Here is a 24018-nt window from a genome sequence, read left to right as displayed (position 1 = left end):
AAAGTTCTGCATTACCACAGGTCAAAGACAGAACTCGCTGCCTACGGTCCAGAAAGGGACCTTACTTATGCAAAAGGCATTTCCCTGAAGAGTGAAATCAGAAAAACTGAAGATTCTCACAGCAGTGTCACAGAGTGACCAGGAGGGAGAGCAGAGGAGGGGAAGCAGAATCAAAAAGATCAAGTCAGGGCAGACAAAGCAGGTATGGGAATGAATACAACAGGTCACACCCATATGGACCTGCCTTCTCCAGAAAAACAGGAAACACTAGTGCTTTACCAGGTACTGTGCACAACGGAAACCGTTTACTCCAAAAAGAAAAGAGTTTGTTGGACAAATTCAGGTAGGTCCCTCCCTGTTTTGTTTCCGTTTGCTGCTGTTGGCTTCCATTTGGTTTCTAGTGAACACAACCCTGGAGTACCAGTAGCAGGAAATTCAACTCTGCCTAAGTCATATTCATGAGGCACCAAATGGAAAACAGACTGAAACAGGGAGGGACTACCTGTCCAATAAGAAACTAAACATTTTCGTTTCCAATGCAAAATGATTCAACATGTTGTCCTTTATGTGCCCTACTAAATACGACCCATTCATGTAGTCAATCTTACCCTGGCATCTTTGGCGTGCTTCCCATCCTTTTTAAAGTGGCTGAACTCACTGTGGTCTTTCTGTGGTAGGCAAATGAATGGATATTAATAGTATACAATAGATATTTCAGACAGAAAAACCAAATACTGGCATATGTCTGCAATAAAGTAGAATGAAGAGCATGACAAATAATGTAGTGCATGTATCAAAATAACACATTAAGGGCTCTATTTTCAGCTGGCGTTAAGCAGTTATCAAATGCACTCTTTGCAATTTTGACCCGTTAAAGCCGGCACTCTTCCGTTTTCAAATCCTAGAGCCAGGATTGGTAATTTACTTCTTACATGAGCACACTTCTCCCATCTGTGCGGAGATGGGAGAAGTGGTAATATCTGAGGTGTGTCCTTTGGCTCGTGAGACCGCTTTGAAATACATCTTAAAATCACCAAAGCTTTATTAAAAGATCAAGTTTGTGAGTATCCCCTTCTTATCTATGTAGGCTATTATACATTATTTGAGCCAGTTCGTTATTATTTTGGATGTGAGTAAAAACCCCTCCATGTAGGTTATATGCCCATCATGGAACGAGAGATGATATGATCTGGTGACACTGGTATGTAGAAACATTTAAGTTATTGTCCAGTAACAATTGCTTGTTTTCCCATTTCATTTGATAAAGAAAAAAAGCCCTTACAGGCTACCCCTACCCTACTATAATGAAAGATGGTTCAACAACAATTCATCTGGTGTCTTTCTTATCCTAGCTATGCATTAGCCAAGTAGGCTATCCATAAAAGGCTTCTAAATGGTCTACTCGTGAGGCTTTTGCAATCATGCTTTTGCATTATTCACATAGGTCTACCTGCAGTGCATAGGCTACTCCATTCGGTTTCTATCCATCGTGATTTCCAAAGAGTGCCTCTTGTATTCAAATTATTCAGTCCTATAACACCATATCAACGGTAGGCCTAGGCTACATCCTGCTTATTGAGAACATGCCTCACACATACAAATTACGGGAGCCTAGTATTTTTTTATTTGAGGAGAAGTGTGATGCGTAAAGGCCTATAGTCGTTGAAGCCAATTACAACAATGTTGACTGTCAACACGCCAAACATATTGAGCAAACATTGTTTTTGCTATGTTGCTATTACGTGTTACTGTAGCCTATGCTATTTAATAAACTCATAATTTCTGCAGTGAAAATAGCAACAATATTTCTGACATACCCCCAGACACATAGCCCTATCGCCAGCGCTAATATTTACCATTGCGTTAGGTTTGATAAAATAAAGCTCTAAAATTTTCAATGCAGCAGGCCATGTTTTATGACAGATAACTTGAGCACAATTGACCTTTCGCTAAGCCCCGCCCCTCTTGGTACTGTTGCAACCTCGGACAACATCTGCAAAATCTGACCGACCACCTTGATTTGGTCTTATGTGGCAAAATTTGAAATTGTGTATGGTTTTTTGTTGTTGATAAAGGTAAAGACACAGAGCTACAAAATGGTATATCATACACTGCAGTTGACGAACAATGGGAAAGTAATTCTGCTTTGAAAGTTGAGAAACTCCACTTTCTAGAAAATGGCCCTTGAATTTTTGGTACACCTACTGGAAAGCTCTTCTTTGTTTACACCACGCCTTAGTCCCACCCATCTCTTTAAGGATTCACATGTGAGGCCATGTGCTAAACAGAGTAATGCAGAGTAGTGAACAACCAAAGATTTCAAAACTAAAAATAGTGAAATAAGTAACCTACAATAAGGAAAACGCCAGGTAAAAATACACTTTATCTAGTTCTTGGCCTATATCCTAATCTGACTTCGGTGCAGGTCATGTTGTTCTTCACATTACAGTCTCTGGTAAACACACACTATATCAAATACAATCAAAATGTATATGTCACATGCACATGATACAGCTGTAAACGGTACAGTGGAATGGTAACTTGCATATTTGCATAGTAGCAATATCACAAATAGAAAGGGTCCAGATAAATGTTTTTATAATTATTAGATGACGCTTCCCGAGACACTTGTCTAAATTGATGGGTCATGTGAAAGAAATGCTATAACCCCCAGCCACATCTAACTAAGTAGATGGGTCACTATTGTCTAGACATGTACACATGTTCATGAAATACAATAGATGGCTGTAAAATCACCCCCAAACAGTACAAACTGATTATCATAGCTAGCCACCATGCATGAAATGCTGTAGTATGAATCTGCAGGTAGCTAAAGCTAACCAACTAGGTTCAACGTTTGCTAGCTAGCTAACATTAAGGAATGCAAATGGGTTTCTGAGATAGAAATAATATTACTACACAGATCAAACACATAACGTTAGCTAGCGAGCCAGCAAGCTAATGTTTGCTAGCTAGCTAACAGTACGCTTTAACTTGAAATGACTTTCCAACAAAATTATAAATGTATAATTTCTGAAAATGTAGCTAGACTCTTACCCGTATACATGGATGAACGTGTCACGGCAGACTGAAACCACTTTAACTAAGTAAGACGTCTTGTGTAGTTGTATAAAAAAATACAAATAAAAAGAGTGACACATACGCCTAGCTTCCTGAAAATGGTCACATTTTCCAGGGAAGCCTAATTACCCATTCAATCACTGGCGAAATCCCCTCACAATGATTTCAAACTGTGTTTCTAATATACAATGAGATCAAAACTGACACCCAATAGTTTCCTGATTAGCAGGGGGTATGTTGTGGTTGACTGTCATTACAATTGCTTCACAGGAACCTGTTTTGTTTGTAGTGTAGCTAGCCACTGAACGGCTCTGAATTCACTGTCAGCATGCAGTCAAAGCTATAACAACTTTTAGAGATAACTAGTGCGCTCAAATCGTATCCTAATGCCGACAGCAGATGGGAGCTGTATTCATAACATTGCTAACTCCGGTAGCTAACATTCATTTTGAGAAACTGAGAGCTAGTTAACCAGCTGAGCTAGCAAACAATGTAACAAAGGTCTAATTTCAGATTAGAAAAATACTCCATCAACAAGCTCTGTATTTCAGGAATCACAGTAGCAAATACACCCGGTGCACTGTTCAATTATTTAGCCATTTAAACATGTATTTTTTGAAGAAGATTCTCAGTATTTGCCATAGCCTTCATTGGCTTTCATGTGATTTAAATGTGAGCTTGTCCGAGGTGTCAGACTCGAAGACAGTTGTTATCCATTGGAGCGCTGTGAATGGTTGCCCAAAATTCTGAGGCAGATCTTTGCGAAGGGTCAATTGTGATGAGTTACGAATGATGGTACTGGTGATGATCATCTTCAATAAGGGGATTAAATTGTAACATTTATATTTGATTGTCATCGGCCTATCACATGATGTTTATGCAAAATTGCAAAACTCTTTGTTATAAGCATGTGCTAAGGCATCCTGGGGCATTCAGATTGAGTGGAGAGTGTCTTGTTGGTGCTCAGAGAATGTGTACTAATGTTTTCATAAGCAAATAAACTTGGTTATCGCATCTTATATTCACGTCGCAGACTGTTTGTGCTAGTTAACATGTGAGTCTCCGTGGCTGTACAGGCTTGACAGATGTACTTACTGGTAGATTTGAGGCATTGTCTAGGTACACAGCAAGCATAGCACAAGCACAGCCATCAGATGTCTGTAACGGAAAAATTAAAAGAAATACACAATATTCGTCAAAAGTTGTATACGGTTAATAAGCACATTTGTTGTTTTCCTTTAGCGACCCGGGCTGTGCAGTATGAAAAGACATATCAGAGCTTCCACAACATGGTTTGGGTGAGTCGGCTCAACCGCTTAAGAATGTTTATAAACTGCTTAAGAGTGGTTATAAACTGCTTAAGAGTGGTTATAAACTGCTTAAGAGCGCTTACCTCCGCTAGGAGTCCCGGGTCAGTTTGTAGAGAGAGCCACTGCAGTTTGAGGTGAACCTCTCCACTCGTCACATCAACCAGGGGGAACCACTATGACAACGAAATGGGAATAGTTTATTCATCTGAACCGAGATGTTATCACCCTCAGAACAAGGCTAGTCAACTCCAGGCATGGAGGGCCAAAAGTTCTGATAGTTGGTTTTTTTCTACATGAAAGTTGATGTATTGATTTATATCACCGATTGGCCAGAGAGTCTTCTCATTCCATTCTTTAGATACCAAAAGGTAGAAAACACACTGAAACCGGGAGACTACCTTAGCTAATAATCATTTCTATTTGTATCCACATTTTTAAAATGTGTTCCGTTATGTGCAGGGCCATAACCAGGGTTTGAGTTAGTGAGGTCCTTCCTGGACATTTTTTGAAAGTTGAATTTCATTTACTGCATTTCTACACAATTAAAAACTTTAACATTATATTTGGAGAACAGCAAAAATGACCCCAGCCATTATCACCTTGGCTGCTGTAGAAGAAGAAAACCAGAAGTATTTTGGCCTTGCAAGACCTGAGTTGCCTATCCCGCAACTAAAACATTCAATGTGACCGTCTCACCTTATCCATCTCTTTTTCCTTCTTTACCTCTCCAAAGTCCAGGCGAAACCTACGATGGATACATTTATTTATTTATTTAACCAGGAAGGGCTCATTGAGATTTAAAATCTCTTTTTCAAGAGCTTCCTGGCCAAGATAGGCAGCATCAAATCATTACAAAAATGACAGACAGACAACATGAAAAACTACAAGTAATCTAGTAAAAACCATTGAATTCACAAGAGTATAACAAAATCAAAAACAGCAAATTAAAAACATTGACAGGTCAGGGAATCAGCCTCAAAATCCTTCATCAGTGATTTAAAAACACCAAATCGGGACAAGTTCTTCCAGTTTAAAAGTATTTTGTAAGGTGTTCCAAGACGATGGCGCAGAGTACATAAGAGCCCTTTTACCAAATTCAGTTCAGACATTTCGAACAGTTAGCACGATAAAGTCCAGCGAACGAAGAGAGTACCCACCACATTTCTGAACAATAAAAATGCCCAAATAAAAAGGTAGTAAACCCAAAATGACTTTGTAAATAAAAGTATACCAGTGACTGAGCCTACGAGTGACTAGAGAAGGCCAGCCAACCCTGGTATACAAAGTGCAGTGGTGCGTAAGGGTTTTGCAGTTTAAAATAAATCTCAAAGTGCCATGGTAAAGAGTGTCAATTGATCTCAAACACTGAGCGGAAGCATTCATATATAAAATATCCCCATAGTCTAGTAAAGGCATAAATGTAGCTGATACTAGCCTCCTTCTGGCTTCAAAAGAAAAACGGCCTTATTCCTAAAATAAAATCCTAACTTCAGCTTAAATTTTTTTGTAAGTTGTTGAATATGCAATTTAAAAGAGAGTCCGTCATCATTTAGAATTCCAAGATATTTATATGAGGTTACAACCTCAATCTCCTTGCCCTGACAGGTAGTAATAGGTGAAAGGTTCAGAGGTCTATTTCTTGCATTAGAAAACACCGTTAGTTTAGTTTTGTCAGTATTGAGGATAAGCTTCAATTGACACAAGGTATGTTGAACAGTATAAAAAGCCGTTTGCAAGTTCTGGAAAGCTTTTGTAAGAGACGAGGCACAACAGTAAATAACAGTATCATCAGCATAAAAATGAAGTTGTGCATTTTGGACATTTTTGTCTAAATCATTTATATAAATAGTGAATAAGAGAGGACCAAGTACAGAGCCTTGGGGCACACCATTAAGGACAGACAATTTAAGACATAAGCCCATCAAATTGAGTGCACTGAGTTCTATCAGACAGATAGTTAGCAAACCATGCAACTGCATGCTCCGAACGACCTACACTCAACAATCTCTGCCTTAGTATAGCATGATCAACTGTATCAAAAGCCTTAGAGAGATCAATAAAAAGTGAGACACAGTGCTGTTTTTTGTCAAGGGCTTCAGTGATATCATTTAAAACCTTCATGGCTGCTGTAATTGTGCTATGCTTCTTCCTGAAGCCCAATTGGTACATTGATAAAATAGAGTTAGTAAATAAAAACTCTTTTACCTGTTCACTTACAAGGGTTTCAAGTATTTTCACCAGGGGTGACAGCTTTGAGATTGATAAATAAGCCCTCAATTGGTCAAAGTATCTAACCAGGGCCATGTTCAATAGGCTTTGTCACACAAATGTTGTGGAAAATATTCCAGATAGATAAGGTCATGAATAGAGCCGGCATGATTCCTTACTCTATGTCAGAGGCATATGTTCTACATGACATATTTCTATATGAACATTCCACAACCTACTTGTGCACTACTGAATGTTTGACATGGGTCAGCAGTCAGTGACAAGTGGGCGTAAGAAATCAGAATGGGGAGGTTGTGTCTATTCTCGTGCACATAGTAAGTGGTTTCCTCACTTTCCCAGGGGGTCATCCTTGTCAGTGTCCTCATCAAACACATCCACCTCTAACTCCTGCCCAGGGGCCTCATGTACCACAAACTGCAGTTGACAAAAAAGGGGATAAAAAATAAATCATATATTCAAACATATTTTATATGGTAATAAATAAAAACAAAGTGTGTATAGACAAAGGGGAGAGAGAATGGGTTGACTGCACGATTGTGAGTGTGTGTGACTACATTTACAGCAGCAGGATTTTCAGGAGTCCCTACCTCATAAACCTCGTTCCAGCGTGGGTGCAGGTTCTCCTGGATGGTCTTGCTTTTGAAGTGGATATTGCCGACCCTAAGCACCGCGTAGGGGTCAGACTTACCCTTCACCATTCCCATCATATAAGTGTCCTTCGCTATCAGATCCCGGGCCTCCAGCAAGTGTACCCTCACAACTCCCTAAAACATCATAAAATACTATAGTTACAAAAAAAGTACAAAACACAACAAGATCTTACTGCACACACCCACTAAAATACAAATTTAACAGAACTTGCATATATTTAAACCCCCAAAATATGAACACAACGTAGCCAGCAACACAGGAACCAGATTTGATTAACAGATTTTTAGAGATATAGAAATAACTGAAGATCCCATTAAACCAATGTTTGGTGTCAAATCTTGTTCTGACATTTCATAGAAAATTACAATTTTATGGAACCACTTCCAATCATTGGAACTGTGCCATAGATGTGCCATAGATGTGCCATACACTCAAACACAGTGGAGTATCAGTTTACTGTACTCACACGAGGCAGGGGGAACCTCATCTGGTCCACTTTGACCTGGTCTATGAGGGGGATACACATGCGGTTGGGCAGGACCATAAGGGAAGCGATGATGTCCATGATGGCTGGCTCAGACAGGTTACTGGAGGTAAAGGGTTAGGGCAGAAGTCACTTCAATTTGAAATAGTGATTTTGAAACTGATACATTCTGACCTAAAAATTCTGAATTCGTAGAACTCTTTTTCAAGGAAAAACTGCTAAATATATGTTGTACTTCTATCTAAAAAATTAAAAATTAAAAAAAAACATTACCTTAGACCTGGAGTGTCTAGGAGGTTGGTCAACCCTGTCCAGTTGATTTGTAGGGTCTGAAAATTAAACCATTTCGAATTTGATAACTTTAAATGAAACATTTCATCACTCTTAGCATCCTACCACAAGGATGCCGATGACCTGACGGGGCACAACAGGTCCCATACTCATTAGTGACATGGTAGGGTTTAAAAAGTTATAGCCTATACTACTAGCCTTGGACCTCCTGAAAACCAAAATATATAACATTTAGTTATATAACTATAATAAATAGAGGGTGAATGAAGGTAGCAAAAAAATTTTTTTTTTATCTCTGGGTGTCATAGGTATAAATAACAAACAGAGCCATCTTTCAGAACCCACCGGCCGACGAATGAAGAACATAGTGACTCCTCCCACCAACGGGGCATTTCCAATCAGAGGTTCCAGAATGACACGCAACATGCCTTGAAGCTGAAAAATAAAACATACTGACATGATTAGAAAAATGGCTGATATAGATCAATTTAAAGATCAAAACCAGTTTTAAAACAGTTCCTCAAGAGGGGCAATTTCTCTGCAAACCAAAAAAGCTAATTACACACAAAATGCAAATTGAAAACACGGCTTGATGTGAGAGGAGTAAATGTGACACAACCGGTTTGCCACGGTAACAATGTTCAATTTTGAACCACAGTCATCCTAGGCTAGCATAGGGTGGTTGTATGTGCCAGTAGGACATGGAGCCAAGCTAGATGCCACACAAGGACATCTGATGCCTACCCGAATACTTTTGACCCCAGCAGTGATGGGCGGCTTCACCTCTGTGTCGATGTCCACATCCCCATCGTAACTGTGAAGCAAAAAGCACTGTCAACAGCACAAACACATCTGGGACCAGGCTAAATCCAAAGCCCTAATAGTTTACAGGGAGTCATAGAACGGACCCCTACAGTACCTTGTTATGGATTTTCTGGGACAATAAAACTACTACTTCTGCTGTAGCTACAGTACTACTACAGTACTACTAGCCATTGTAGGCCTATTGTGTCTTTATTGTGCTGTACTGTGTGTTATTGATTCGATTTTGACTACTACTACTACTACTATTACCTTATGTGCAGGTCCATAACCACCTGCCTCTTGTCCACTTCATGGGTGTACACTTTAAGTCCAGTGATTCGGAGGGGCTGAAATTAGGAGAATATATATATATTTTATCACCAGGTGCCTCATTTATCTAAGGTGCGTACGCACCAAAAAATATACGCTGGCTGTGTCCGAATAATCATACTTGTGTTCTAAATAGTAGCAAAAATAGAATGTTTTATAGTATGGGAATTTTAAGAATTGCTTTGCATGCAAATATAGTTTTTGGGGGGAAATGGAGGTGTTTGTTGACATGCACAGAATACATAACAATGGTAATAAAAAATTATGATAAAAATATGCATTTGCTGTTAGCAAGGAGATTGCATAACTGGGCGTGTAGGCCTACTATGTTTATTTCATTGTGTAAGTCATATTCTAATTATCTCCTGATTGGTTTATTCCCGCTACTATACAACAAATCTTACCATTCATTAGGGATGTGCATCGTTCCCTTTCAAGATGATTCGATACGATACAGGAACGATATGTTTTAGTTTGAAACAATTCGGTGTGATTCGGTTTGATTAAAGAACGAATCGATGCACTAACATGTTGCATAAACACATTCATTTTCCATTCTAAATTAAAATCTGCTGCTGATGGAGGGTCATGAGCTGGGCTTTTCTGAGCTGGATCTGTCTGAGCAGACTTCTCTCTCTGGGTGTGTGTGTTTGAGAATGATGTATGTCTATGGGGTGTGTGTGTGTGTGTGTGTGTGTGTGTGTGTGTGTGTGTGTGTGTGTGTGTGTGTGTGTGTGTGTGTGTGTGTGTGTGTGTGTGTGTGTGTGTGTGTGTGGTGTATACTATGTAGGCACCTGATTTGAGCCATAAGGGAGACTAGGCATCTACCACCGCACTTCCACTATCAGATTAGGGTAGGCCCCGCACTTAGGTTCTAAAAAATCCCTATCGCCCAGTAATTAACTTGTCATTTTTGCAGATTAAGTGTTTGAGCTTGTAATGCATTAATATTTATCGCTTACAAATTAGCCATGACAATACCAATGAATATATAGCACAATTTTAGATTTTACCCCAATCGAATGGTTTTGAAGTTTAGCAGAGACGAAGAGGCGAAACGAGAGGGATAACTGGCCACAAAATCCGTCTTCTCCAGCAGGTAGTGTTTTGTACTCACCAAGCAAGGAGTTTTTGTATGGAGGTCAATGAGAAAGTTTCGAATTTGGTTAACAAAATGTTTTTACAGCTTATTTGTTACATGTGGCTTTGATCAGAAAAATGTGTTGAGAATTCAAATCCTATGATCTCCACGTACGCCAACATTTCGTGAGGAATTAAGCACGGTTGATAAATGAGGCCCCAGGTACTAGCATTTATACAAACCTAGAACCACGAGGTGAAACCTGATATGCTAACACAACAAAAGCTCTCTCACTGTATGACCAAAGTGGACTTTTGTGAAGGTGAATGTTTTGAGGTATGGGCTGGACAATCTGATGGATGGCTGGATCTTCTCTTTGAGGAGCTTCTCCATGAACATGCCAAAGAACGGCCACGCCTGCAGCAAAATCTAAAGACAAACAGACAGACATATGACCAAAGAACGACAGGAGAACTAGTTGCGATCAGCATGACCAAATCATTGTGTGGATAAACAAATGTAGAGCATAACTTTGAGAGGTTGTGTATGTGATATGTCATTGAAAACAATGTTGTTTTGAAAGCTTTGTGGGCAACATGTCGATGTTTAAAGCAGTTCATGACCAGACCCTCCCCAAGACTACACGAAACAGATCTGTTTGTGCCGTCGGGCCAACTCCATTGCTGAGGTGACAACAGCACAACAGACAAAGAGTGACCAGCATGAATGGAAAAAACATTATTTTACCTTGTTGAGCCAGTCAACCTTCTCAAGTTCGGGAAAGTGTACCTTTGGGAAGAGAAGAGACAAATTTACAAGAGAGTTTGGTTGACACAAACCCTTGTGATTATGTGAGTTGGCAGGAGTCCAGATAATGAAGATGACCCATCCTCATTTAATAAAGACTTACTTTTGAACTTTGAATAGGTCTACATTGTATGCAGGGAGATGGACATATTAGACAAAGAAACCAATCAGAAGCACATTTTATTTGACATATAGTGCCTTCAGAAAGTATTAATACCCCTTGACTTATTCTACATTTTGTTGTGCTAAAGCCTGAATTCAAAAATTATTAATTATATTTTGTCTTACCCATCTAAACACAATACCCCATAATAACAAAGTGAAAACATGTTTTTAGAAATGTTTGCACACGGTGGATTGAACAATATTTCCATATTATTTTCAAAATTCTTCAAGCTCAGTCAAAATTGGTTGTTGATCATTGCTAGACAACCATTTTCAAGCAGATTTAAGTCAAAACTATAACTCAGCCACATTCGCTGTCTTCTTGGTAAGCAACTCCAGTGTAGATTTGACCTTGTGTTTTAGGTTCTTGTCCTGCTGAAAGGTAAATTCATCTCCCAGTGTCTGGTGGAAAATTCATCTCCCAGTGTCTGGTGGAAAAATCATCTCCCAGTGTCTGGTGGAAAAATCATCTCCCAGTGTCTGGTGGAAAAATCATCTCCCAGTGTCTGGTGGAAAAATCATCTCCCAGTGTCTGGTGGAAAAATCATCTCCCAGTGTCTGGTGGAAAAATCATCTCCCAGTGTCTGGTGGAAAAATCATCTCCCAGTGTCTGGTGGAAAAATCATCTCCCAGTGTCTGGTGGAAAAATCATCTCCCAGTGTCTGGTGGAAAAATCATCTCCCAGTGTCTGGTGGAAAAATCATCTCCCAGTGTCTGGTGGAAAAATCATCTCCCAGTGTCTGGTGGAAAAATCATCTCCCAGTGTCTGGTGGAAAAATCATCTCCCAGTGTCTGGTGGAAAAATCATCTCCCAGTGTCTGGTGGAAAAATCATCTCCCAGTGTCTGGTGGAAAAATCATCTCCCAGTGTCTGGTGGAAAAATCATCTCCCAGTGTCTGGTGGAAAAATCATCTCCCAGTGTCTGGTGGAAAGCAGGCTGAACCAGGTTTTCCTCTAGAATTTTGCTTGTGCTTAGCTCCATTCCATTTATTTTTTTATCCTGAAAAACTCCCCAGACCTTAACGATTACAGGCATACCCCAAAACATTATGCAGCCACCACTATGCTTGAAAACATGGAGAGTGGTACTCAGGTGTTGTATTGGATTTGCCCCAAACATAACACTTTGCATTCAGGACAAAAAGTTAATTGATTTGCCACTTTTTTTTTTCATTATTACTTTAGTGCCTTGTTGCAAACATGATGCATGTATTGGGGGAAAAAATTCTGTATAGGCTTCCTTCTTTTCACCCTTTCAATTAGGTTATTTTGCTCCATCCTCAGTCTTCTCCTCTCATAGCCATTCAACTCTGTAACTGATTTAGTCACCATTGGCCTCTTGGTCAAATCCCTGAGCAGTTTCCTTCCTCTCCGGCAACTGAGTTAGGAAGGGCGCCTGTATCTTTGTAGTGACTGGGTGTATCAATACATCATCCAAAGTGTAATAACGTCACCATGCTCAAAGGGATATTCAATCTCTGCTTTATTTTACCCATCTACTAATAGGTGCCCTTGCGAGGCATTGGAAAACCTCATTGGTCTTTGAGGTTGAATCTGTGATCGACTGGGGGACCTTACAGATAATTGTATGTTTGGGATACAGAGATGAGTTAGAAATAATTTAAAAAATCATGTTAAACACTATTATTACACACAGAGTGAGTCCATGCAACCTATTATGTGATTTGTTAAGCAATGTTTTACTCCTGAACTTATTTAGACTTGCCGTAATAAAGGGGTTGAATACTTATTGACTCAAAACATTTCAGCTTTTCATTTTTAATTCATTTGTAAACATTCTAAAATACATAATTTCACTTTGACATTATGGGGTATTGTTTGTAGGACAACAGAAGAAAAAAAATCTATTTGTCAATTTTTATTTCAGGCTATAACATAACAAAATGTGGAAAAAATCAAGGGGTGTGAATACTTTCTGAAGGCACTGTAAACTTCCCTTTTTAATATATTTTTTTACTTTCCATTGCCTTTTTTGTGTCAGAGTAGCCTGGTACCAGATCTGTTTGTGCTGTATTGCCAACTCTTATGGCCATTGTAATGCCAAACAATGAATATGAGTTGGCAAGACCGCACAAACAGATCTGGGACCAGGCTACTGTCAGAGTGGTTGAATATAGAACTGCGACGTCTTAATCTACCACAGTGTGTGGTTTTGATATTGAAAGGAAAAATACTGGTTAGGCAGGACCTGATGACTAATCAAGGGTTTGTAATTCCAAACCTTGTGTGAGAGCAGGAGATGAAGGTCACACCTCCCCAAAAACAAAACCGGAACATTGTGAAATACAAAATGTCCACTATATTGTTTTAACAATGACAACTACTGCTTCAACTTTACTCAACATGTTCACAAAATACTATTCTAAATGTACAACAGCCTCAGCAGTGGCACTTCATTATCAATGTTTCCTATTAGGCATGGGTGTGGTAAGGCATGGATGAGTGAAACCTCCTGCAACATAATCACACAACTATGACGTCAACACTTCAAATCACCAGAAATATTCCCATGATGTCTCTAAAATATTAATATGTCCACAGGAATGGATTAAGAACACTGCTCTATAGCCTACAGTTATTTGGGGACACAGTAGTCAATGTGGCACTGACGACTGCCTTTGGCAAAACACAGAGGCCCAACACAGAGGCCCAACATTCACTGCAATTTGGCAATAAACCACAGCTTGATTCAAACGCAAGAAAGAATACGGGGGTGAAAGCTTCTGCACATTACACTCCCAAACAATACAGCCACTGCCACTACTTTGTGATTTCCCAGAAATGGAATGCAATGTTAGGTCTTACTATTATTATTGCGGCAGAAAGTGGCTGGAAGATGATGACAAATGACACTTCTACATGTTTGACCATAACACTACATTGCTATAACAATCATACAAGTAGGCTAGTGCTGAGCATCTGGTCTTAGTGGGTCATTTGTATGCTCATACACAAATTTAAAATAGGCCTATGTAGGCTCTATTCTTAAGAGTGCTTAGCTTTAGCTGTGTTTGCTTTAAGTCACACAAAACCTTCCAGACATGAACTCCCCCAAGGACATGAACAGCTGTAGCCTAGATGAGTTCATTCGTTATGTAAAATGTGTAGAAACGCCTACTGATCCAGCAGGACAAATTTCATTTTGTGTGTGACTGAGTATGTGTGTATGTGCATATTTTTCATCTTATGTCAGCCAGAGTACCACGTAACATAACTTAATTTCCACATATGGGGAACAACCTCTGCCTACATCAACAGCATACCAATACATACCCAAGTTGCCATATTCAAGGTTTTCAACTCGTTGTGGATCACTTGTGTTTCGTTATCCATAAAGTTCATAGCCGTTCCAATTCGGATATCTTTCCACTTGCGGTTTTTCTTCCACCAAATGATCAGCATCATACCCAAGAGGATCCAGATGACGCTGAGTCCGAGGTACCCTGTCAAATACACAGGATAAAAGACCAATAGCGCTCTCCCGAAGTACATCAGAAATTCCATCAAGAGTTGGTTGACCACGCTCGGGCTCAACGTCCCCGTGGTTCCCGGGACAGAGCGCTCGCCGAATCCTCCTCCCTGGACGGTTCCTTTGGAATCGCCTGAATACATTTTGTCAGTAGGTTAAGCTCTGGGTGTAGTAGTAGTCGGTACGGGTAGCTGTTCGGCCATGTGGGCCCTACTGAAGTCCCTTTGCGCTCCTAAAAAAATGCGTTACGCTGCATTGCATTGTCCATGTCCTGACTGTGGAAGTCAAATCAAATCTATTCATTTGGTAGCATTGGCTGTTGACTGATATCTGAGTCAAATCTAGTAGTTGGGAACTTCCGTATTAGTACCTGCACAGGTGGCTACGCCCAAAAACCTCTCCTAACCTGACACCTCTTGAGGCATCCTACGGTGCGTTCAGTTCGCTTGAAAGTTTGCTACATTGCGGAACAGTTTGTACTGAACGACACGTTTTCCCCAAATGTTATTGAAAATACTTTGATGTATGTTTGGTGGGTGTGGCAAGGTGTGTCTTGAAGCAATGAGTGACGTATTTAAAGGACAGCGTTCCCCAACCCCTCCCCATTTTTCAACTGGTCGATCAGTACAGCACCTTTCCGTTAAATTGAACGTTTCAAAACGTAAAAACGTACTGAACGCAATCCAGCTGATGCCCCTGCAGCCAGTCATTAAAACTGGCCCCTGTCTAAAAACATAGCTCTTAGATTTCACTTGACAAAGAATGTAGTAAAACTGGTTTTCCATTTCAAGAGACCTCTCTTTTCTGCAATGTCTAATCTAGGTAACTATGCCTTGGCAACATGTCACACTAGGGCTGTGCACAGACCTTTTGGGGGGTATGTGCTAAAAAATATATATAAAATACTGTGGCCTACCATTAATGTATCCAACCCAACTCAATTTGTTTCCACTATCATGTATTCAAGTGGGGTTCAAACCTTTTGACCCACTACCCCAAAAAAGAGTGGTACAAAACTTGCGACAACCGTGCAAGCACACGCTGAACATGCCCGCAATTTCTACACAAATGTAGTCTGTCATTACAATCTAATGCCTCGATCACACCGACAGAGTTATTCCATTTTGGTACACCAGAAGTACATTCATTTCCAATGCAACACTGTGTTCGCCTTGCAGCGTTGCAGAGGCAGTTGCAGTGCGTTCTATATGTAACAGTTTAGCGTCCGTCCCGCCCCTACCTGGGCTCGAACCAGGGACCCTCTGCACGAACCAGGGACCCTCTGCACCCATCAACAACAGCGACTCTCGAAGCATTGTTACCCATCGCTCCACAAAAGCCACGGGCCTTGGAGAGCAAGGGAAACAACTACTTCAAGGTCTCAGAGCAAGTGACATCACTGATTGAAACACTATTAGCACACACCCCACTAACTAGCTAGCCATTTCACACCGGTTACACTCACCCCCCTTTTGACCTCCTCCTTTTCCACAGCAACCAGTGATCCAGGTCAACAGCATCAATGTAACAGTTTAGCTTCCATCCCTCTCCTCTCCCCTATCTGGGCTTGAACCAGGGACCCTCTGCACACATCAAAAACAGCCACCCTCGAAGCATCATTACCCATCACTTCACAGAAACCATGGCCCTTGCAGAGCAAGGGAAACAACTACTTCAAGGTCTCCGAGCAAGTGACATCACCGATTGAAACGCTATTAGCGCGCACCCGGCTAACTAGCTAGCCATTTCACATCGGTTACACATATATTAGATTTATCGATAGTATGCATCAAACTGTGTAGACGGAAATGGTAGCAGAAGGGGAATGTTGAACTTTTGTTGCACCCATATCCAGACAATGCTGCGTTCCATTTTGCGCAATCACGCTGTTGGTGTGATCAAGGCGTAACGCATTGTTGGTGTGAACTAGCTAGTTAGCTAGAGTTGTACTAGCTAGATAGGGTGTACTAGCTAGGTAGCAAGTGTTTACAAGCTAGATAGCTAGTGTGTACTAGCCATAGAGAATGATAGAGGCCTCTAGTGACCAAAAGGCAATTTTAGCATCGGCAGCGCCATTGAGCGTACACCATGCTTCTGCCATTTTAATGTCACTCTAGCCAGCATTCTAACCATTTGTATTCTTATTTCAAAATAATCCTACACGCTGTGTAGTGAAAGAGTACACTGCTATTTAATTAAATTGTAAATATAACAATGATTTAATATGTGTAAAAGAAGGCATCACATTTTTGCTTTAGTTTATTGAAGAGAGTTGTATCTTTGTAAATGCGCTCCACAAACATATCATCATGGGCACAGGACAACACAATCCCACCATTCCATAGCTGTGACCATCAACTGCCCCTGATCCCAATAATATTAATGGCGCTCCTTCAACTTGTGTGTGCCATGCTCAACTTTGAGGTATCTACAGTCAATGTAGCTTGTTGCATTTGGGCCTTTTTCTTCTACAAGCCCGAATGAAGGTCTCTCAAGTGAGTAATATAACAGATACACCTAGCCATGGTGCATTTGGGTGGATAACCAGTCCACACTTCCTATAGTTCAGGTTGTTCATAGTTGAATAGTCCCTCAACACCTCTGTCTCCTTTTCCAGTATTATCTGTGCCATTTGACTAGTTCCTCTCAGCTATGTTTTCAGCTGTGCTTTGCCCTCTCACATGTCTGACTTCATTAAAAGTAGAAGCAGTCACTCCTCAAGGAGTGCCAATCAGGCATTTCACTTGGACTTCTTGTGGCTCCTTCAATCGCATGTGACTGTGACATAGACACAGACTTCAGGTATAACTGCTCTTGATTGGTTAACACATATAGTATGCATGGTCTGTTGCCCTTAACTGGTAGCCCTGTAGTGGCATTTTGAATGCGACGAATACAATACAAGCGACGAATACAATACAACCTTACAGTGAAATGCTTACTTACAAGCCCTAACCAACAATGCAGTTAAAAAATAAAAAATACCCCCAAAAAATAAGAATAAGAAATAAAAGTAAGAAATAATTAAAGAGCAGCTGTAAAATAACAATAGTCATCAGATATGTCATCAGAGCGTGAAACAGAACATTGTACTGTCTACACTCGTTTTGTTGTTTATATTAAAACCTTTTCATTAAATCAATTTTAATCTGAACTAAAGTTTTGTTGCTAACGATTCCACGACGCGGTTAGCCTTTACGGCTGGGACTGCAAGTTTGTGTTCCTTTTTTAGCATGGATTCCGCGAGTGCTAGCTGGCTGTACTACAGACACCTGTCATCGTCGTGGGAAAGACTCATTGTTATCTTTTCGGAAAACAACTGGTTGCAGTAAGAGCCAATCTGGATACTAAGGAGATCCTGAGGGAAATCGACGAGTACCAACAGCTTTACGCTATGGAGGAACAACATACTCCATCATGAAAAGATCCGACCACCTCACAAAATAACTTTAACCCGACAAAAATAGTAAATAACGGCTACTTCTCAGAGAGTTTTGATTTGTCAAGAGGAGTTAAACAAGGGTGTCTGCTGTCACCATATCTATTTGTTATGGCCATCGAAATGCTAGCTATTAAAATCAGACATTAGAGGATTAGAAATCCAAGGCTTAAAAACAAAGATGTCCATGTATGCCGATGACTCAAGTTTTATATTAAGTCCGCAAGCTATATCCCTGCAATGTCTCATTGAAGATCTAGAGAACTTTTCTGTAGTCTCTGGACTAAAACTTAATTATGATAAGTGTACAATATTACGTATTGAATCCTTAAAAAAATACAAGTTTTACATTACCCTGCAGTTTGCCTATAAAATGGGCTGATGTTGAAGTAGACATACTCGGTATTCATATCACAAAAGATATAAATAAGCTCTCCACAATGAATTTCAATAGAAAACTTGTAAAAATAGACAAGATCCTGCAGCCATGGAGATGCTTTTGTCTATTTATGGAAAAATTGCCCTGATTAGTCATATCTCAGTTTACTCACTTACTTATGGCGCTGCCTACTCCTGATGATTTGTTTTCAAAAAACATATTTTGCTTTATCTGGGACACTAAACCAGACAAAATAAAACGTGCCTATCTATATAATGAATATGAATTGGGTGGGTTGAGATTATTAAATATAAAAGCACTAAACCTCTCTCTAAAAGCTTCACTGATTCAAAATTTTTATTTGAACCCTAAATGGTTCTCAAGTAGATTACTAAGAAAAGCTCATCCATTGTTTAAAAATTGCCTTTTGCCTTTGTGCAGATTGACGTCTCATTTTCGATTAATTGAAAATTATACTTTTTTCAAAGTATCTCTCTTTTTCAAACAAGCATTGCAGAGCTGGCTACAATTTCAATTTCATCCCCCTGAAAAGATAGAACAAATACACTGCTCAAAAAAATAAAGGGAACACTTAAACAACACAATGTAACTCCAAGTCAATCACACTTCTGTGAAATCAAACTGTCCACTTAGGAAGCAACACTGATTGACAATAAATTTCACATGCTGTTGTGCAAATGGAATAGACAAAAGGTGGAAATTATAGGCAATTAGCAAGACACCCCCAATAAAGGAGTGGTTCTTCAGGTGGTGACCACAGACCACTTCTCAGTTCCTATGCTTCCTGGCTGATGTTTTGGTCACTTTTGAATGCTGGCAGTGCTTTCACTCTAGTGGTAGCATGAGACGGAGTTTACAACCCACACAAGTGGCTCAGGTAGTGCAGCTCATCCAGGATGGCACATCAATGCGAGCTGTGGCAAGAAGGTTTGCTGTGTCTGTCAGCGTAGTGTCCAGAGCATGGAGGCGCTACCAGGAGACAGGCCAGTACATCAGGAGACGTGGAGGAGGCCGTAGGAGGGCAACAACCCAGCAGCAGGACCGCTACCTCCACCTTTGTGCAAGGAGGAGCACTGCCAGAGCCCTGCAAAATGACCTCCAGCAGGCCACAAATGTGCATGTGTCAGCATATGGTCTCACAAGGGGTCTGAGGATCTCATCTCATCTCATCTCTCATCTAATGGCAGTCAGGCTACCTCTGGCGAGCACAAGACAGCTTGATAAAAACCAGTCAATATTCAGGTCCCCAAGAAAGAAGACCTTTCAGTTCACATCACATACACTATCACATACACTATCAAGCATTTCACACATATTATTTAGGAACTGCGGAATGAGCAATGAGGAAGTCTATTGCGGGTGAAGTAAGTTTCTCAAAATCAAGTGAAATTGCTAAAAAGGTGTCTGGACCCTTCTATAATAGGTAGAGGCATAGGGTTAGCTAAAATGATAAAATTGTCCCGGACGTGACTCGAACATATTTAGCTTCTGTTTTGGAATGGGTTGCCAGTAATAAACTGGTCCTGAACATCTCTAAAACTAAGAACATTGTTTTTGGTACAAATCATTCCTTAAGTTCTAGACCTCAGCTGAATCTGGGAATGAATGGTGTGTCTGTTGAACAAGTTGAGGAGACTAAATTACTTGGCATTACTTTAGATTGTAAACTGTCATGGTCAAAACATATAGATTCAATGGTTGTAAAGATGGGGAGAGGTCTGGCCGTAATTAAGAGATGCTCTACTTTTTTGACACCACACTCCAAAAAGAAAGTTCTGCTGGCTCTAGTTTTGTCTAATCTTGATTATTGTCCAGTAGTGTGGTCCAGTGCTGCAAGCAAAGACCTAGTTAAGCTGCAGCTGGCCCAGAACAGAGTGGCACGTCTGGCTCTTCATTGTAATCAGAGGGCTGATATAAATACTATGCATGCCAGTCTCTCTTGGCTAAGAGTTGAGGAGAGACTGACTGCATCACATCTTCTTTTTATAAGAAACATTAATGTATTGAAAATCCCAAATTGTTTGCATAGTCAACTTACACACAGCTCTGACACACACACTTATCCCACCAGACATGCCACCATGGGTCTTTTCACATTCCCCAAATCCAGAACAAATTAAAGAAAGCGTACAATATTATATAGAGCCTGAATTGCATGGAACTTCCTTCCATCTCATATTGCTCAAATAAACAGCAAACCTGGTTTTTAAAAAACAGATAAAGCAACACCTCGTGGCACAACGCCTCTGCCCTATTTGACCTAGATAGTTTGTGTGTATGTGTTTTATGCAGTTCTGTCTTTGAGCTGTTCTTGTCTATTGATGTTCTGTATTATGTCATTCTGTATTATGTTTCATGTATTGTGTGGACCCCAGGAAGAGTAGCTGCTGCTTTTGCAACAGGTAATGGAGATCCTAATAAAATACCTAACCTGCCAGGTTAATTATCCTAACCTGCCACATTAATTATCCTAACCTGCCACATTAATTATCCTATCCTGCCACGTTAATGATCCTAACCTGCTACGAAAAGAAACTTCTGCTCGTCAAAACCGGCAGACCTGCCCTGAGAAGTCTTGGTTTCCACTAATGCATAAATATTGAAAACAATCATGTCGCTTCCGACAAGCATGTGAATGCCCCATGAAAGTATATGCTTTATTAACCTATGTGTGTGCACATTTACCAAATAAAAAACTTGAAGGATTAAGGCACGAGCCTGTCAATCATGACTTTATGAATTTCCCCTCTAATAAACTCATTAAAATGCCTATATTAATTAACATGGTGGCTACATAATTAATTCCTGTATATAAATGGTGGAACTGTCAGGCCCCTGAACAATTTAAGGCAATTAAGGCCACTGTTCCTAGGTCGTCATTTTAAATAAGAATTTGTTCTGAACTAAAATAAAATAAAAAAGTGACAATGCATAGATTAACAGCAAGTAGCAGCTGGAGTCTTTGACCATTTTTTGTGTCCTTTTTTTTTTTTTTTTTTTACACCTTAGTGAAGTTATTTGGATTTTTACGAATAATCTTTGAAAGACAGGGTCCTGAAAAAGAGACGTTTCTTTTTATGCTGAGTTTAAATGCAGTGGCAACCTTTCATTCAGGGGAGGTGGGGCAGAGCTGTTTTTCATGTTATTTTTGTATTAATACGTGTCAGTTTGAAAACATTGTAAAAAAAATTGAGTTAATAAAGCTGCATACAAACTTGGTCTCTTTTTTGCTTTCTTGAGTAAGGCAGCTCAAAAATGCAGGTGTTTCAGCCTAGCTCAGTGCTTTCTGTGGTGGTGGGGCAGCCAGTGGAAAATACGGAGCATAGGGCTTGGTAATGTTCTCTAGTTGCGCCGTGATTGGCTCAGTGTTCTGTCACTCATGGGGACACTACGTCACCACCAAATCTAGGGGTAGAGATCGGAAATTCAACCCCTTGGTTGCTGCCATAGAGTTATAGTACTAGTCAATGGTTTGGACACATTACTCATTCAATGGTTTTTCTTTATTTTTACTATTTTCTTCATTGTAGAATAATAGTGAAGACAATATCTATGAAATTACACATATGGAATCATGTAGTAACCAAAAAAGTGTTAAGCAAAGCAAAATATATTTTAGATTCTTCAAAGTAGCCACCCTTTGCATTTGACAGCTTTCCACACTCTTGGCATTCTCTCAGCCAGCTTTTTCAACAGTCTTGAAGGCGTTCCCACATTTGCTGAGCACTTGTTGGCTGCTTTTCCTTCAGTCTGCGGTCCAACTTTTTTCAAACCATCTCAATTGGTTTGAGGTCGGGTGATTGTGGAGCCAGGTCATCTGATGTAGCACTCCACCACTCTCCTACTTGGTCAAATAGCCCTTACACAGCCTGGAGGTGTGTTGGGTCATTGTCCTGTTGAAAAACATATGCGCAAACCAGATGGGATGTTGTATCACTGCAGAATGTTGTGGTAGCCATGCTGCTTAAGTGTGCCTTGAATTCTAAGTAACTCACTGACAGCGTCACCAGCAAAGCACCCCCACATCATCACACCACCTCCTCCATGCTTCACAGTGGGAAACTTCACATGCGGAGATCATTTAAAAGTTGCGTCATACTGCGGCACACCCTGCGTGCTGCTGCAGCATTCTGTGGCACGTTATTTAATTCTCAGCCATTTCTTCTGTTAATGCAAGTTATTGCTAGTTTGACCACCAGAGGGCATCTTTGAGAAGCATTTGATAGTATTCCGTATTGGCATTACCAGAGAATTTAAAACCTTTTTTGTAATAACATAGTATATGGGATAGATTTTATGAAATTTGGCTTAATTAATTTGATTCATATTATAGTGTTTCCATTCAGAGAAAAATGGTCAGTTTGTAAATTCAGACCGTTTCGCTCTCGGGCCGAGGAGTAGGGTTGATTTGGGTGTTCTGGCCTTACAACGGCAGTCAAGCACCCACGCTAACGTTGGCTAGCTACTTCCAGACACAAATGAGACCATTTTACTTGCCCTAGAAGAGCTGGTAAGGCAGTTTTTGTGTTAACCAGAGCATTGGTGACTGTAAATGTGCTGCTGGAAACTATTTAATTACACTTTTTCCCCAACGTTTACGGACACCGGGCATATTCAGCGGGTGTTGAGCGCTCGTAAAGTAATTATTCTGTGCTCTGGTACACTCAGACGAGAGTGCTCTGAAATCCGTGTAGATAGTAGGCTGGACACATATTAGATAGTAGGCTGGACACACATTTTTAACAACGTTCTTTTCTGATGAATACTAGTTCATTGCATCCACCGTGGAGCCCAGTTTCATAAATATTTCTCAGCTGCTTACCGTCATTTTGAAGTAATTGCAAAAAAACAGGCCTTATTTTAGTGAATTCTTCACCCTGCCATCTCCTATTAGTTCTATTGAGCACCGTGGCACCAACTTGCCTTTCGAACGTTCTATTCCCAGCTTATTGTTCAACGTCACAATGCCTGCTTCGCTATTGTTGGCAATGAGACCTACTCACATTGTTTTATAGTTAAAATGTAAACAACAAAATGTAAACAACAAAAATAATCTTGAAACTCTGCGGCCTTCCCATTGTTTCCTATGGGGGAAATATAGGCATGTCTGTCTATTTCGCCAAATATCTCGCAATGTGTATATTTAGATTTTTTTCAAGTCGGATGTCACTGGTGTGAAATGGCTAGCTAGTTAGCGGGGTGCGCGCTAATAGCGGTTCAATCAGTGACGTCACTCGCTCTGAGACCTTGAAGTAGTTGTTCCCCTTGCTCTGCAAGGGCCGCGGCGTTTGTGGAGCGATGGGTAATGATGCTTCGAGGGTGGCTGTTGTCTATGTGTGCAGAGGGTTCCTGGTTTGAGCCCAGGTAGGGGCGAGGAGAAGTAAAACTGTTACACGGGTACCATTTTAATCAGGAAAATCCCCTCTTTGTAGTTATGTAAGTCTGGACAGCAAGCT

General features: G+C 40.3%; 1 protein-coding gene across 1 annotated transcript in view; it reads right to left on the bottom strand.

The window, feature by feature from the left end:
* esyt3 (extended synaptotagmin-like protein 3) overlaps positions 1–14866 on the bottom strand; it is a 31389-nt gene extending 16523 nt beyond the window's left edge. The window contains exons 1-14 of the mRNA XM_039014343.1: positions 14528–14866; positions 11009–11050; positions 10556–10690; positions 9121–9197; positions 8791–8860; positions 8392–8481; positions 8029–8084; positions 7738–7858; positions 7208–7384; positions 6952–7034; positions 5088–5136; positions 4475–4564; positions 4177–4239; positions 609–668 (exon numbers count right to left, since the gene is read on the bottom strand). Coding sequence (XP_038870271.1) covers positions 609–668; positions 4177–4239; positions 4475–4564; positions 5088–5136; positions 6952–7034; positions 7208–7384; positions 7738–7858; positions 8029–8084; positions 8392–8481; positions 8791–8860; positions 9121–9197; positions 10556–10690; positions 11009–11050; positions 14528–14866 — 1452 coding nt within the window. The remainder of the gene's footprint in view (positions 1–608; positions 669–4176; positions 4240–4474; positions 4565–5087; positions 5137–6951; positions 7035–7207; positions 7385–7737; positions 7859–8028; positions 8085–8391; positions 8482–8790; positions 8861–9120; positions 9198–10555; positions 10691–11008; positions 11051–14527) is intronic.
* Between the last annotated feature and the right edge of the window lie 9152 nt (positions 14867–24018).

Source organism: Salvelinus namaycush, chromosome 19 (assembly GCF_016432855.1).
Source record: "Salvelinus namaycush isolate Seneca chromosome 19, SaNama_1.0, whole genome shotgun sequence".
NCBI lineage: Eukaryota > Metazoa > Chordata > Actinopteri > Salmoniformes > Salmonidae > Salvelinus > Salvelinus namaycush.
Note: the sequence above shows the minus strand (reverse complement) of the source record. Positions and strands in the feature narration are given on the sequence as shown.